This window comes from Pochonia chlamydosporia (assembly GCF_001653235.2).
Source record: "Pochonia chlamydosporia 170 chromosome Unknown PCv3seq00011, whole genome shotgun sequence".
NCBI classification, from domain to species: domain Eukaryota; kingdom Fungi; phylum Ascomycota; class Sordariomycetes; order Hypocreales; family Clavicipitaceae; genus Pochonia; species Pochonia chlamydosporia.
Genome location: NW_019154046.1, coordinates 493,705 through 508,403, shown reverse-complemented (window position 1 = coordinate 508,403; position 14,699 = coordinate 493,705). Strand labels below are relative to the sequence as shown.

Sequence of the window (14,699 nt, the reverse complement as noted above, 5' to 3'; positions counted from 1 at the left end):
CGTGATCGACTTGTTGTTTGAGCCCACAACTCATGTGTAGAATCGAGGAAACTAGATTGGGCGTTTGTCACATTTGAGACTTTAATCCCTGTTTTCTTTCATTATAATGTTTTCTTTAGTCTCGTGCCGATTTTCGGCGGCCATACTGTACCATATGTGTGGCTCTGATATAGCTTCGAAATCTTGTGCCCTGAATCAGCAAGTATGGGCTTGTGCTCCAGACTCACACCGCCACCAAAATTTGCATTGTCCAGAAAAAGATCCCTCGAACAATGATATTGAGTCTGGAAGGGCTATTCTGTCAACATGATAACGCTGGCCGTAAGCCGTACTATATCTACGTGGTGTCAGATTACCTTCCTTATAAGCACCATGGCAGGTGTGGTGGCCGATTTATCGGCGAAGTTGCATGAAGGGTTCCGAAATGTTTATGGCCCCCAGCTATTTAGTGGTGACTGGCAGCATCCTTCAGAGAGCAAGGCACGGAGTTTTCTCCGGTGGCCGCGTGCATCCAACACTCACTCCCGATCCTGCGTCCCGTCAAAACACATTACCCCGCAGTCTGGCAACTGGTGAAAGATTTTATGCGGAGTTTACATATGTAAGTCTGGCAAGATGAGATCAGGCGGGGAGTACTGGTAACTGATTGTGCCACTTGGGAGGAATCTCGTTAAATTCATTGAAAGGGATAGAGGCAAAAAATTGGCAATATCCCGTTTTCCGTTATCCTCCATTCAGGGTAGGCTTTGATTGCAACACCTATTTTAGGATCAAGACGAGACTTTTCCACTCCAAAGCTGTGACTGAAGTCTGTCTGACAGGACAATTCATGAGCTGTGGCGCATAGGTATGAATAACACATGATCAGGACATCGTCACGACCAACCAATTCCGCGGATTTGTTGCCAGGATATGGCTCGCACTATACCTTTTTTTCGAGCATATACAGCTTGAGGTGAGTCGTATCTCAGCGATCGTGATGGAAAAACTTCCGTAGAGGCCGACGATGCGTGAGCGCTGGGCTCCAACAAGCCCTCCAAATCCGTTGACATACATGGCACTTCGGGTTTATCTGGCAGCTTTTACTCACCCGTAGATGAGAAAGCAAAAGAGTGTGCCATAGGTATACAACAGCTATTCAGGACATGCCATTTATGGCGCTCTGTTTTGCTCTCCTCTCTTCCCTCTCGCTAAATCGGTCGCTGAACAGATAAAAGTGTGGCCGCATAACAATGATGTACTTGACTAACTCTTCCATGCAGTCAGCCTGATTCCATAGGGATGATGAGGATATCTATAAAGAGTACATGATGCAGTCCAAGTCAGCCCAGCAGAATTTGATATGTGAATTCTTGTGGCTGCTTGTGGCGTTGACGATCTGACTACATTCGCTTTACAAAAGGATCGCCCAAATGACCGGTCATCTGCTCCGGGGAGACGCTCCGAGATGCGCCCCATAGCTTAGTGCCACTGAGAATCACCATGGTGTAGGACATCCTACAAAGGAATGTACAATGTTTCGGATCTTTAAAACTCGAGATAAGGTACATAAGTGATACGTAATCACGCTCGCTGCGCTTTATTGTCTCTTTATAAAGTGCCCATGCATTATTTTGGGATGACATGTCAGACCGTAATTCCAAGCACGCCACGATGGTGCACTGCTTGGCAAGCGGAAGAGTTCTCCGGAAGGTGGTGAAGCTTCAAACAGTGACCTGGTATAACAGCCTCTGCGGATCTTCATTTGTTAATGTAGTAGCACTATTGAGAAAAGCAACGAAAATGACAAATTGGGGAGGAGGTGATGTGCGCGTCACACCAATGCTGATGCTAAAGTCGTAATCCATGGACGCATGCTAACTTCGCCCCTTCCCCATTCGCACGATCTGGGAGATGTCGAGCCAGTTAATATCCTACACGAGCGTCGTCGTCACCGGTCCCAACGATAGTAATAACCTCGACGGTACCCGGGTCGCCGAATTAAGGAGCACTACAACGATACTAGTCGTCCTGCTCCCGTATTTGTGGTTTTGCGCTTTTGGGCGCGCTCTTCAACCACTGCTCCTTACGGGCGTGATGACTGGATGATGGTTGTCGCCCTGGTATGCGAAGACTGACTTGACGAGTCGTTTGATCGTTAAGTACGTAGGCCGGGGCTAATGGCAGAAACAATGTGTAGGTATTCGTCTTTGTTTTAGGAGCCCTCAACTATTCTAGTATGCAACTTTCCCATCGACTCAAAGCTATCAGCTGCATTAATAAACGCAATCAATGTTGTTTACGCACGGACAACGCCACACATTTTCGTTGCTTCCCACCATGTACAGATCTGCCAGCAATCGTTGATAAAGTCGATGTTCGGACAATGGAGAACGATGCTGACACATTGGCTCATGTATTTGCGGGACTTTTTGATCCGTAGAATTTATGCTTTTTACGTTTGCAAGTCGTTGTTTCACCATTTCTGCAAGTACGCCTGCAAGGTCAATATCGCTGTCCCTAGATCCACGTTTGGAGTTCTCGAGGAGTTTGCTGCTGCTCTTACTTCTCGCTTAGGCTAATAATTATCTCCGCCTTGCAGCACTATCAAGAGTGCTGTATCGTTTGCAAAAGGATTGGCATAGTACTATCTTCAAATACCAGCAGCAATGTCAGAGGTAGGGAATGTCATACGACTCACTTTCGAGTTTATTTGCTGTAACCAGCATTTCGGGGGAGATTTCTGAAATCAGATTTCATCGATACACAACGTACTCCGTACAAGCTGGCTGACACCCTCCAACGCAACGTCCCAATCTCCCCTCGCCGCCAGTATGAGTAGAACAGCCCAGACCGACGCCACGGCGGAGTTGGGTTGTCAAAGTGCGCCTTCTCCCGTCGTAGATAGTTGGTTTACAGCATTGTTGCCTCACATCTTAAACAGTGCCCTGCCCCCAAGACGCCACCGCGGCCGCCTGCAAACCGCCACTGAAGTAACTTCCGTGTGCCTGAAGTACAGCAGAAATACAGAACGAGAACCAGTACGGAGTACGGAGTGGTATGATGTGTCGCTATATTTCTATATATTGCAACCTGACTGATAATGGGATACAAGAAGCTTTTGTATTCGTAATAGCCGTAACTTTTCTTATGGCCTAAACGAGGAGAGTAACTGCAATTTAGATAACTTGAGATAATGGCATATAATAGGGGATATTGCTAGTCATTTGGTGTTCAAAGTTTCCGATGTTAATTACTTAGACTCGTATAATGTACGCAGTTTAGTCTCCGTAGGATACTGTGTCCTACGTCCTGGTATGTCAGATGTTAATTTGTCTTTCTGGCTGCTTCGATAATATCAAGACACCGTTTAGGAGTGGCATTGGTAGTAGTTCTCATCCGACTTATCTGAGTACTCCCTTACCGGGGTCCCGGAACGCCAAGGGCCTCTGTCTTAGGTATCAGCCAATTATGACGACAAGGCAAGTCGCCGTGTAGGGAAAAGAGACATTGGATGCATCTGTCACATTGTCCCGCGGCATGTTGTTCCAACTATATATTACGCGTTCTATCTGTTTGGTGACGCCTATTTGTGCAACCAGTCTTAGCAAACCTTCTCTTTCCACGATGTCGCATCAAAGTCCACCAGACTCACTGTTAACCGACTCTGCGGCTGCAGCAGAGGCGGCGTTTAAGAAATTTGCAGTCGAGTCATGGGTTCTTACATCACTCGCCATCTTAATCTGTGCATTAAGAACTTATGCGAGAGTGAGGGCTGTTGGCGTGAGGGACCTCTGCCTTGACGATTACATGGTCTGGGTCGGAGTGGTGCGTTGTGCCAAGTCTGCTACTATCGTTTATTTCTGCGCCGATTAACCAGCAGTGGGTATAGGCATGCTACACGACGTTAACAAGCTTGGCGTACTGTGCTGGTACAATGGCAAAGGGTCTTGCAAATACCGGCATGACAGATGCTGAACGAACCGCTTTGTCTCCAATAGATGTTGAATATCAGCAAAGGTAAGCTCGCTGCACTAACTGGTGGGGAGTTGGTTTGAATAGCAACCCATCGCGTTAAGGACAGTTCTAATATCTGATTCTAGGGTACTTGGATCGAAACTAATTTTCTGGGGCTGGCTGCTATTTGGCTCGTTGCTCTGGGCGTTTAAAGCATCGATGCTAGCCTTCTACATTCGATTGACTGTGTGTGGTGGGCTATATACTACCTACTAAGCTTACAATTTGTTGATTAACCGTTATGCCAGACTAACCTGAGCAGCAGCTATGCTATTCGCATAAGGATTGGCTTTGTATTCCTCGCATCATCTTATTTTACCCTGGTAATGACATTCTTCTTTTCTTGCCGCCCATTTCATAAGTATTGGCAGATAAACCCAAATCCTGGAAGTAAGTTAACCTCGATGATTATACTACCTAATGACAAGCTAATTGTTACGTTACTAGCTGTTTGCCAACCAACTATATCAACTCCCCTTCTTTGGACCAACTTTGTTCTAAATGCATCAACGGATATATACATTATGTCTATACCCATCCCATTGCTATGGAAATCTGGTTTAAAAATTGCAAAGAAAATATTCATGACAATTTTGCTTGGTGCTGGTGTATTTATTCTTGCTTGCGCTCTTCTAAGGGTTATACTGGTTGAATTGGTAAGTGCCGCAACATTCTTGAATGCTTGGGTTGAAGTTTTTAACGTTCTCTTAGTATCCAGATACGAGCCCGCAGGTTGAATGCTCTTGGGCGAATCGGGAGTCATTTATCGCCTCCGTCGTGCCCAACTTACCGCTGATACTACCCCTTCTGAAACACTGGCTCGATTCGGTTACTAGTTACGTTTCGCTGCTACAAACACCCATATCAGGCAAGATACGAACTAGCTTCCGTACTATAGGCGGAGGTAATGGGTCGCCTGGTCATACCGCAAGGCTTGGCCGTCGAGCAATTCCGAGCGTCAATGCCCTCCCCACGAACTTGACGATGTGTATGAGTAAGGAAGATACTATCGGCGAGCGGATCAATATTCATGACATGAAGAATGCGGGGGACCACTGCCACAATGATCACTTGTCGGACGACTTTGGAATCTCTGGCATCTCTGGCCCAGATGACAAAGGAACTCAGGTTTCGGCTCGAGCCACTTGCGACCGGTGGTAAAGTAATATCTGTCAACATGTGTTGTCTAAACACATAAAAAAGGTAACAGAGTGTTTGAGGACAACATGGACTGCGTCAGCTTGGATCTGGCAACAAGACTTGCACTGCTGCTGCTACGTTACTATGACCCAGACTCGCTGCCTTCCATCTCGGCTATTGCGGCTTCCATCGCGGACGCCGAGCTCGGCCGCAGGCAGAGTACAGGTAAGTGGATTCGAGGCGGACTTATGAGATGTCAAATGCTAATAGCATGCTAGACGATGTCGAGAATGCCGATGAGCCTGATGGCTCAGTCAATCAACATAATCGACCAGCTGCTGTCCGTCCTCCCGGTGTAGCACCAAGCATTTCTACAAAACCGAGATATTAATAGCATTCTAGCCCATTGTATCGAGAGTCACCTCGAAATATCCTGGTCAAATGACTGTGCCCGCGACTACCGGTACGATCGTTTCATTCCTGACCGATTAATTCCCAATTGGCATATTGTCCCTACGATACCCTCCTCGAAGACATGCGCCTGCTTGGCAAAGCTCTGGGATTGGAAATGGGAGAACTTGGGTTGTGGTCGGAAGCTAACGCGAATGCTTGTCAGGGTTATCATAGCAAACAGTGGTTAGTGCAGTTTAGCTGGCGTTTATTTAGGCTGGCCCATTGGGCATTCTTAGATCACGCCGGCCAATCAGACCAGAGTCCTTGGCAGCTGCCGCAAAAGGGATTGATGCACGACTTACCCGCCAATTAGCTGATCCCGTTTGGAGGGTTGGTATTTGTGTCACCAGCTTGCCGTCACAGGTTGCTCGCCCGCAAACACTTTCTCCCAGTTTCAGTATCTCTACCCCCTACAGCCACAAACCGATTACGACGACCGAAGCTGGCGTGCCTATGGGCTCCGATCGAGAGATGGATTCAACAGAAGAAAATGACCCTACTTTGCCAACGCATCGCCTGAAAGACATCAAAGCGGGAGACTACGGTGTACAACTCCTGGTATCTACGAAAGATCACCTGTACCATGCAGAAAATGTGGAATCTGGAAGAAGACTCTTGGCAAGTGATTGGAGCTTGGGAAGAGGTTTCAGTTCCGGAATTGTCAAACATCCTCAGCAATCGTCAACCGACGGTAAACCGGGACGCGAAAGGGAATGCTGGGTTTGGGACAAGATACGGGGGCGGCCAGGAACCCTGAAGTCGACATTGGCGATTGGGATCGAGGCCTGCGCGTCATGTTTGTGATGGAATCTGCCTGGGAAGTGGCGCCAGCTTGGGTAACAAGCTTGGTTCATTGGAGTTTTACGGCGGACCTGCGAACCATGAGTGTCTTTGTGGAGTTTGGTGCAGACACGGAAAGGTTTGTCAGTCAAAGTCTCTTCTTGTTGAAAAGTCTCTAACTTTTTCAAGGGCATTGAGCTGGTTGGAAAAATCCGGGCTCATGGACAAGGCACAAGTCTCTGTTTCTCAACTGCAGTCCCGCGCTTTGCGGTTTCGGCGAGAGATCTGGAGAGGACCAAGCCTATGATGCGGCGGAACGAATGAGTTGCTTGATGCCATCTAGTGATGTTGTATTTTCCGTACTATGGCATTGTACGTATGTACGTACTTTGAAGTGCTGAACGTACACGTATCTTGTACGTTCAAGCGGATCCACAATATTCCTAATAGGGGAATTCATGGGTCCACGACGTACGTTCGAAGTACGGACTGGGCTGCACAAAAAACTGTTGGCCTAACCCCTTGCTGCATGGTTCTCGCCCAATTGAATACGCCGTCACTGCCAGAAGGATCTCGCAGCGACCTCTGTTGGGCGGCCGAAAGAGCATCTCGCTGCATGTGAGATATGGCAAGGCAAGCAGCAACAAGAGCGTCAGACTCAAGATGAAGCTGGACATCCTCCCCCTGTCACGTTATGAGAGTCATAGTTAGCCAAATTTAATATCGTGGCGCACAGGTAATTACTAATGATGAATTCATTGTTGTTCTTGTTCGTTGTCCTTCTCTTGCCAGAGGGATTCACGTCATTTATCTGAGTTCAGAAGCATAACTACCAGCCTTCTGATAAAAATTTCAGGTGGTTGGCCAGCCTCTCATCTCCTAATATCTATGATTTTATGACATCTAGCAATTACTCCAAGTCTGCTTGTTCAATTAACAGAGGCAGTTTTATCCGACAGTTACTGGGTGAAATTAGCCATCTTTGTCTAACTGCAGCTTCATTCTCGCCCATAACGCCTAGTTTATGATTTTGGAATGGGAAGGGTTAATAGTTATTCGATAATTGCTGCAACGCTGCAATGTCAAGGCAAAGGGTTACTCGGCCGTCATTTCTGTCAGGATGATACCTGGCAATGTGAACTATCGTACGAAATGTATCATTAAAAAAGTTTAATCCCGCCAAAGTCTATAGTACTAAAACCACATGAGAAATTATATACCAAACTAGAACTATTTATCTTATTTATACGAAATGGAAAAAGGCTTAGCATTAATAGTATCCTAGGGTGTTAAAGTATCGCGTTCGGCAAACCCGATTGTGGCTTGCTTATGCCACTATGATTTAGGCTAGTTAATATGGAACTTAGGCTTGTAACTTATTCACAATTAGGAATAATATTCCTGGCCTCACTAGCAAGAACTTTTAGGTCTATACTCCAGTTCCTAGGTGTGACGGGCCGAAGGGGGGTTCGTGGAAGCGATCTGAGCCTTCACTAAAGCTCCGTCACAACGTAGTCCCCCCAAGCCACAACATTGCCTTCAAAATGATCGCTACTTTCCTTTCAGCTTAGCTGCAAAATCTATTTGGCCCTCTTAACTTCAGGCTGCCTGTGAGCATGGTTTTGTATCCTGGGGTGTATCCAGACTGGGATGCAAGCCCAGTCACTTCATATTTACCGACGTCAATGCGCTTTGAGCTGCATACTATTCCCCCGGTTTAATGCGAACGAAAGTAAACAAGGTATAAGATGCCCCAGGTTACCCATAGTTTTAGGGGAGGCAAAACACCACTTAGTGGACACTTCTTCAGCTTCCCAATACACAAATTCGGGGTAGATCCCCAATATCATTGAGATAAACCAAGCTTACATCCCGCCACGAGTACGCTGGACTGCCTTCTACTAATGGAGCGAAGCAGCAAGCATACCGCAATAACTCCTAAGGCTTCATCTTGCTCCGCTGCAAAACAGACTCAAAAGTGGTCCGCAAGTATGGCCAGCCCTAAGAGCAACATAAATACGGTAGTATCAAAGGTCTTAAATGTCAGCCCGGGTGGCTTTTCAAACAACTTAAGCCCATTCACCTTATTATCCAACCGCTCTCCTAGATCTGGTTCTGAGGATGTTAAAAAAGCACGCTGGGAATATCTATTGTACCCCAACGGCCACATATCTTAACGCCAACTAAGAATTATCTGGCCTACCATGGGGCAGCTTAAACATATGTCCTGTGGCCTATAGAGGTCATGTACGCGACACACAGCAAAGCGGTAGCCTCAACACACATATCGGTGAGCTTCATCAAGTACTGTGTCCTGACAAAACGAGTATAGCCCCTAGTTTTGCACCAGACATGCTCCTTGAGGCCTCCTGGGATTTTAATCTTTGGACACTGGATGATATGGCCGCCCCGGCATCACCCACCTCGGCGAAAGTAGTTGAAGCTCGGAAGTGGAGTCCCCAACTCGGATCTGCGTCACCTGGAAACGGCACAGATTCCATCGCCTTACCCCCAGACTGTGAGTACACCTTGCACAGCAACAATATTGCGATAGGTTATGAGACTATGGTCGGTGCCCAAATTGGTATCTCTTGGATCTTTTCGCCCCCTCCTCCTTCATCATATTATGCAGATTGGACCGTTACAGCACGTGTATGTTATTGGTTCCTGTGCTTGATCTGATATACTCTTACAGATATTCCAATATTAAGGAAAGGCTCCGGTGATATGCGCTCGAATATGGATCCATGCGTCCCACATTAACGTTCAATTACAATGCCTTCAATGGTGCTTACCAAACTCATAGCTGCAAATAGTATTTCTGACGTTCCAACAATGCGCCCATCACTGGAAAACGAACCAACGGCATGAGTTATTTCTTACGTGGTGGAATCGGATGGATTTCGTCAATAGCAGTCTTAAGTTGTGACCCTTAGGTTCACGATGTGCCCTTTGGTTCACTATCGGTGTACTAGATAATTATTGAGATTTAAAATCATGATTCGATTTATTGATATTTGTATCCTCCTGTGATCTTGTGAGAGGAGTTTGACACTACTCTTACTTGCTTTGTCACGTGCTTTGATGAGGTAGTTTTCGATATTGGGTGTCTGTACATGGCAGAACCAACCCCGGCATTGCTAGGGCTGTTTAAATTTAAAGCTATACATCAGCTGTCAATCTATCAGTTTGTGCTACTGCAGACTTCGTTGCCGATCTATTACAGTTCATTTCAGTCCAGTGTATCTGCCGTCAATCGGATTCCGAATATTATACTATGAAAAGGCTAGCCGCGGAATTTTGAGCTAATATCTGTTGACCGCCCAACTGCTGGCCAATACCCTTTGTAACCCTGATGCTCCGACCTCCCGTCCGCCTGCCCCAGAGTATCCAGAAAAATGCGCCGTATAGCTCTGTGGCTCTGTAACGATCAGTGAAGAGGACGACTGACGTGATTATTGGGTTTACTAGGCTCCAACGAAGCATAGTCCTTCTCATTCATAATGTAATAACTAAACCGACCTAGCAAGTTGTCTAAGCGCTGGCTTCCTATGACTGGACTGTCCGGACTATTTCGTCTCTGGCGTTGAGAGGCCTCCGTAAATGTTTACCAAGCTTCAGCAAGTCGAACCGCAATTTTTAGTGGGATGCATTCGGCAAGCCAGCTTTGTGCTAATGTCAGACATGCATTTACTAGTCAAGCGCCTTTGGGAAGGCGTAGTTGAGCCTTACATAGATGACGATCTCCGAGTAAGAGCGGGCGTGGACTGATGGGGCGTTCCCGTGGACTAGTTCCGAACTCAAGGCTTGGCATTTTGTAAGGCTTTGCATCCAGTACGACAAAGGCGACATCAGCAGAAAATACGGTTAATGTGACGGTAGCACTAAGGCTGGTTCTAAACTTTGATTCTATACCCACCCTTAGTAGCATGGTGTAAGCCATAATACGCAATTATCTATACATTAAATAAAAGAGAGAGCGCTGGTGCCTATTTTGCGTTATATCCAAAGCTACAATTGTTTACGGCCGACCCTTGCTGCCTGGCTGCACACGTAACGAGACACTAGCCACCAAAAATAAAGACTATTTAAGGTACCGGGGTGAAAGCGATTTTCACAAATGAGCCATCATAGAAAGACTATTGCTGCCACAGATTTGTTCGCCCAAGTGCCACGTAGGATTGCCTCCCCTTCTTACAGAGTTATAGTTTCGAGGGCGCATCCTTCGCGCCATTCTGACTGGACAAACACTTGCAGTTGTAGGGGTATCCTTGTAACCCTATCACACCTGCAATATTTTGCAGGCTACAAATAAGTTACATGGTGGGCAAGATCAAAGTCGATTTTCTCATCTATCCACTAATTAGTGAATGGATCCCTTCGGCTCTGGGAGATGTATTAGTAGGTGGGATACTGAGCCTGGGAAGATTGGAGTTCGTGGAACAAAGTCAAAGAAACCCGAGTGGCAGTAGAGCGTTGGACAGCCGCAAGATTGCTAACAGTACAGAGGAAATAAAAAGATGCCTTTTGCAACTAGATAAAAGAACCTTCATTTAGTGTACGTCGCTCTGAGTTCTGTGTGGTGGTGTCCCTGCAAACCAAACCACACCTTGTGGTCGGAGCCGTGAGGCGCGGCTGAGTGTTCCGTATCTGCGTATGTACCTGTCGAGATTATTAGGCCGTGCCTACGGTGGGATATTAGTACTGCAACTGCAAGAGGGCCAGCCCCGCAATCCACCCACATACACACACACATCAACGACACACTCATTGCAGCACCCGCCTTTTGCAATGCCGCCACGCTGCTAAATTAAGGATTTTCGAGAAGCCATCGAGATAAGAAGAAATGATGGCCATTTAAATAATTAGATCTATGCATTTTTAAACGAATCGCTTCTGGCTCATAGTGGCAGCACTGTCTCGTTTTGTACCTTTAAGAGACAACTATCTGATTGGGGTCTAACCGCTTTAGTCCCAAGCCATCAAAGGCTTTAGCCTTTATATAAGGACATCTGCGATCTGTACTATAAAGGAGTATTAATTCAAGATATCCTGGCCAATATTAACTCCCAGCTCTAATTAAGAAATAATGTACCTATCAGCGAGCGAACCTTGTACAATCAACTTGAATGCTAGGGTTTAAACAGCTGGCATAAAGCTTTAGAGGTCTCTAAAGATCTAATCAATCGGGTTAAATACTACTTCTTTAACTTTGGCTTCTCCGATCTCTCAATCCTCTGTAATCTACAACAAGAGGGTTATTCTGAGGCAAATCGATAGATGATACAGCGAATCCGGTACTGCTATGGTATGAAGCGGCGACATTAAATACACGAAGAAAGAGAAGAAACCCTTAACCGTGCAATTTAATTCCTGCACCAAGACCTTTAGCAGAGCACAGCTATCCTTGGTTTTAGTAAAGGGCTTCTCTATCAATATGTTTGTTAACAAGCACAGCTAGCTGTATCATAACGCCGTTTATATGATTATTATTGCTCTGCTTTTCCTAAAGAAGTTGTAGGTCGCCGCGACGGCAATTTTAAATAACGCGCAGACTTTAAAGTACCTAGCCTAAACTTCCTATGGTCTCTTAATGGCTACAAAAAGCTAAAGAGGTTTGGATTTCAGATTTACGGCTGCATTAATGCGTATTCACGATGTATTATCTGGTTCTTTATTGGAAGGTCAGCTACAACTTTAATAAGCACTTTAAAGCAGTACCTCCAGGCGGTTTAAAGACTACAAATGCGACCCTTTTTCACAAGATCTGACCATGGCGTTGAGACCCCTCTGTGGGCAGCAGCACAGGCAGCCCTTGCAAAAGCCGGTCTAAAGAAGCTTAAATACACTAATAAAGACGGAATTAGCCACTACTACAAACAAGGTGATCGGCTAGATAGCTGTTATCTCTATGGACCAAGCACAAGAAACGTGAAGATTAAATCCTAGTGGCGATAGCTATAAGGAGGCGCTACAGATCGTTGGATCACCTTCTTTAATAAGCTTGCCGGCTACGCGATTTTTAGGGATAATAACCTCGCTAATCAGATAGCTATATATGCTATCTATGGACCTATCATTCGAGACGAATTAGGACAATTTGTGCGGCTATAGAACGGTCATATTATCCGTAAACAACCAAATCGACCAAACGTTCGATCGGGCGTCCCAATGGACCTATATCACACCACAGAAGACCCAAATTGGGGCGTCTCTCTCAGCCAAGATAACAATAGCCCTAATCAGCAGTTACTTTATAATATGTTAAGTCCGCTGCAGCATATTAACATTGACACGCTGCTGCTAGAAGAGACAGAGGCCTGGTGTAATCAGCGGCTGCAAGAGATCGGATTTCAGGCTTGCCTAGATCTTAAAGATAACTCTAAATGCCCCTATGCGGACAAATTTATTTAACTATAAGATTCTATTAAAAGTCATTAAAAAACGGGACATCTGCCAATCCTACAGCTCATACCTATTTCTACGGGCAGCGCAGTAGAATATAAACGCCTTCTTTAACGCAATTACCTCGCTGACCCAAGCCTCTCTAGAGACCCTCTTCTAATAGCATTTAATGCACAAATAGCTAAGATACAACAAGAAGACCTCACTCTCAATTAGACGTCAAAAAATCACCAATTTAGGTATCCTCTGTTACTTCTAGGGTAGGAGGTGCAGTTAAGCTGTAATTATAGCTTTTGTGTCACTGCGGCTAAGAGCAGGGGCCATTGCAATTTCCTCCTTACCAACATGTCTGCCACATTTATAATAACCTTTCTTCCAAGTAACCATTTCTACCTTTAAATAGCTACTATACTTTAATATCCTTCTGCTAACGTTAATTAGTTGCTGTTATGCCGGCCAAGGCTCGATCGATCAGTGTTATCTGTGATAGCCACCCACGACGAATTCGGCACGCTGATATACGACTTAAGAATCCAAGTGTGCCAAGATGCGGTTTCTGCGGCAAACTCTGGCCACAAGAAATCATCGTGGATGACTCTAATAGCGAGGTTATCTCAGAAGCTAGCCAACAAAGATTCACATCCTTAACGACCGGCTATATCACATCGCAAGGAAGAGCTCTATCTGATCTAACGAGGTCTGTATCTCCTGCGTTATCTTCCTCATTAGCACTAGGTCGATCAGTTAATCTCAAGCAATTTAAGCACTTTAAGCAGATGAGGCGCAAAGCCAACCAGGCCACAAGAGCAGCCAAAGAACCCTCACCTTTCAATAACCCAATTGGCTTAAAGATCCAGGTAAAAGCCCTACATTCAGATAGCTATAATCTTAGAGGAGGCTTCTTTAAAGCCGACAAAACAACTTCACTTAGTATTAAGGTACAACCAGTTGTGTATAATTTCTATTACTAACTGCTATTTAGGTGGCCTAGATCTTCCTCTTATCCCTTAGAACACACTACAATCGATCTCAAAGGATTGTTTTACTTCTAAATACCTTAGCAACCTCTGGAAAGATTCTAACGCAACTAATCGACCAAATATAGTATTTGGGGTATCTTTTGAGAGAATTGGCAAATCAGAGACAGGGACCTTTATCTCTGTTGCCTTTGAACGCGAGCCTTTTGAATCAATAGCTGATATTTTTAATACTGATGCTAATTACACTTGGGCCATTAAAGATAGAAGAGCTGTTCTCTGGATTGATATCCGATTTACAGGCGATCAGCCAAAACCACAGCCAAAGAAGCCTCAAATCAAATCAAAAGGAAGAAGCCGACAAATGACTTCAAACATATCGGTCAGCGACTCTATTGAAGTAGCAACTCAATCAGCTTTAGCAGACAATATAGAAGAGGTCAAAGGGGAGTTAACTCGTGAGGTTATTAGCCTTAAAGCTTTCCCGCCTATAGAAGTCACTAAGAGCAACTTAGATGCTTAGCAAGGAGATCAGGAAGAAGAGGCACGGTTAGAAGGCGATAAACCTTAGACAGATTTAGCTGGAAAGGATTAGGAAGCTCTACAGGAAGGAGAAACCCATCAGAGTCACCAGCCCGCAAGGAAACAACTACGGGGTCCAATATTAGATAGCGATAATGAGCCTTTAATTCCTTAATTAAGTCGCTATAGTCGCGCAACACGGGCAACCATTAAAGCACAATCATCGCAATCATAATCTGGCCATTTTAAACAGCTCAATAAAACACATCTAAAGCCGATAACCTACTTTTGTAGAACCCGTTATAATACGCGATGGTCAGAAACAGTGTAGTTCGCATCGGCAATACAACCGATAAATCCTCATCAATATGAAATCGCTGAAATTCAATTAACTTGTGGTTATTTTGCTCGAAAAAGAGCCTCGGA

At 45.4% G+C, this 14,699-nt stretch overlaps 1 protein-coding gene across 1 annotated transcript; it reads left to right on the top strand.

Moving 5' to 3' along the window:
• Positions 1-3,606: 3,606 nt before the first annotated feature.
• Positions 3,607-4,733, top strand: VFPPC_18279 (hypothetical protein; the record flags this gene model as incomplete). The annotated part of the gene is made up of 3 exons (XM_022429920.1): positions 3,607-3,825; positions 3,872-3,993; positions 4,256-4,733. 3 exons carry the CDS (start codon positions 3,607-3,609, stop codon positions 4,731-4,733), a joined length of 819 nt encoding a protein of 272 aa, XP_022285082.1.
• Positions 4,734-14,699: the final 9,966 nt, after the last annotated feature.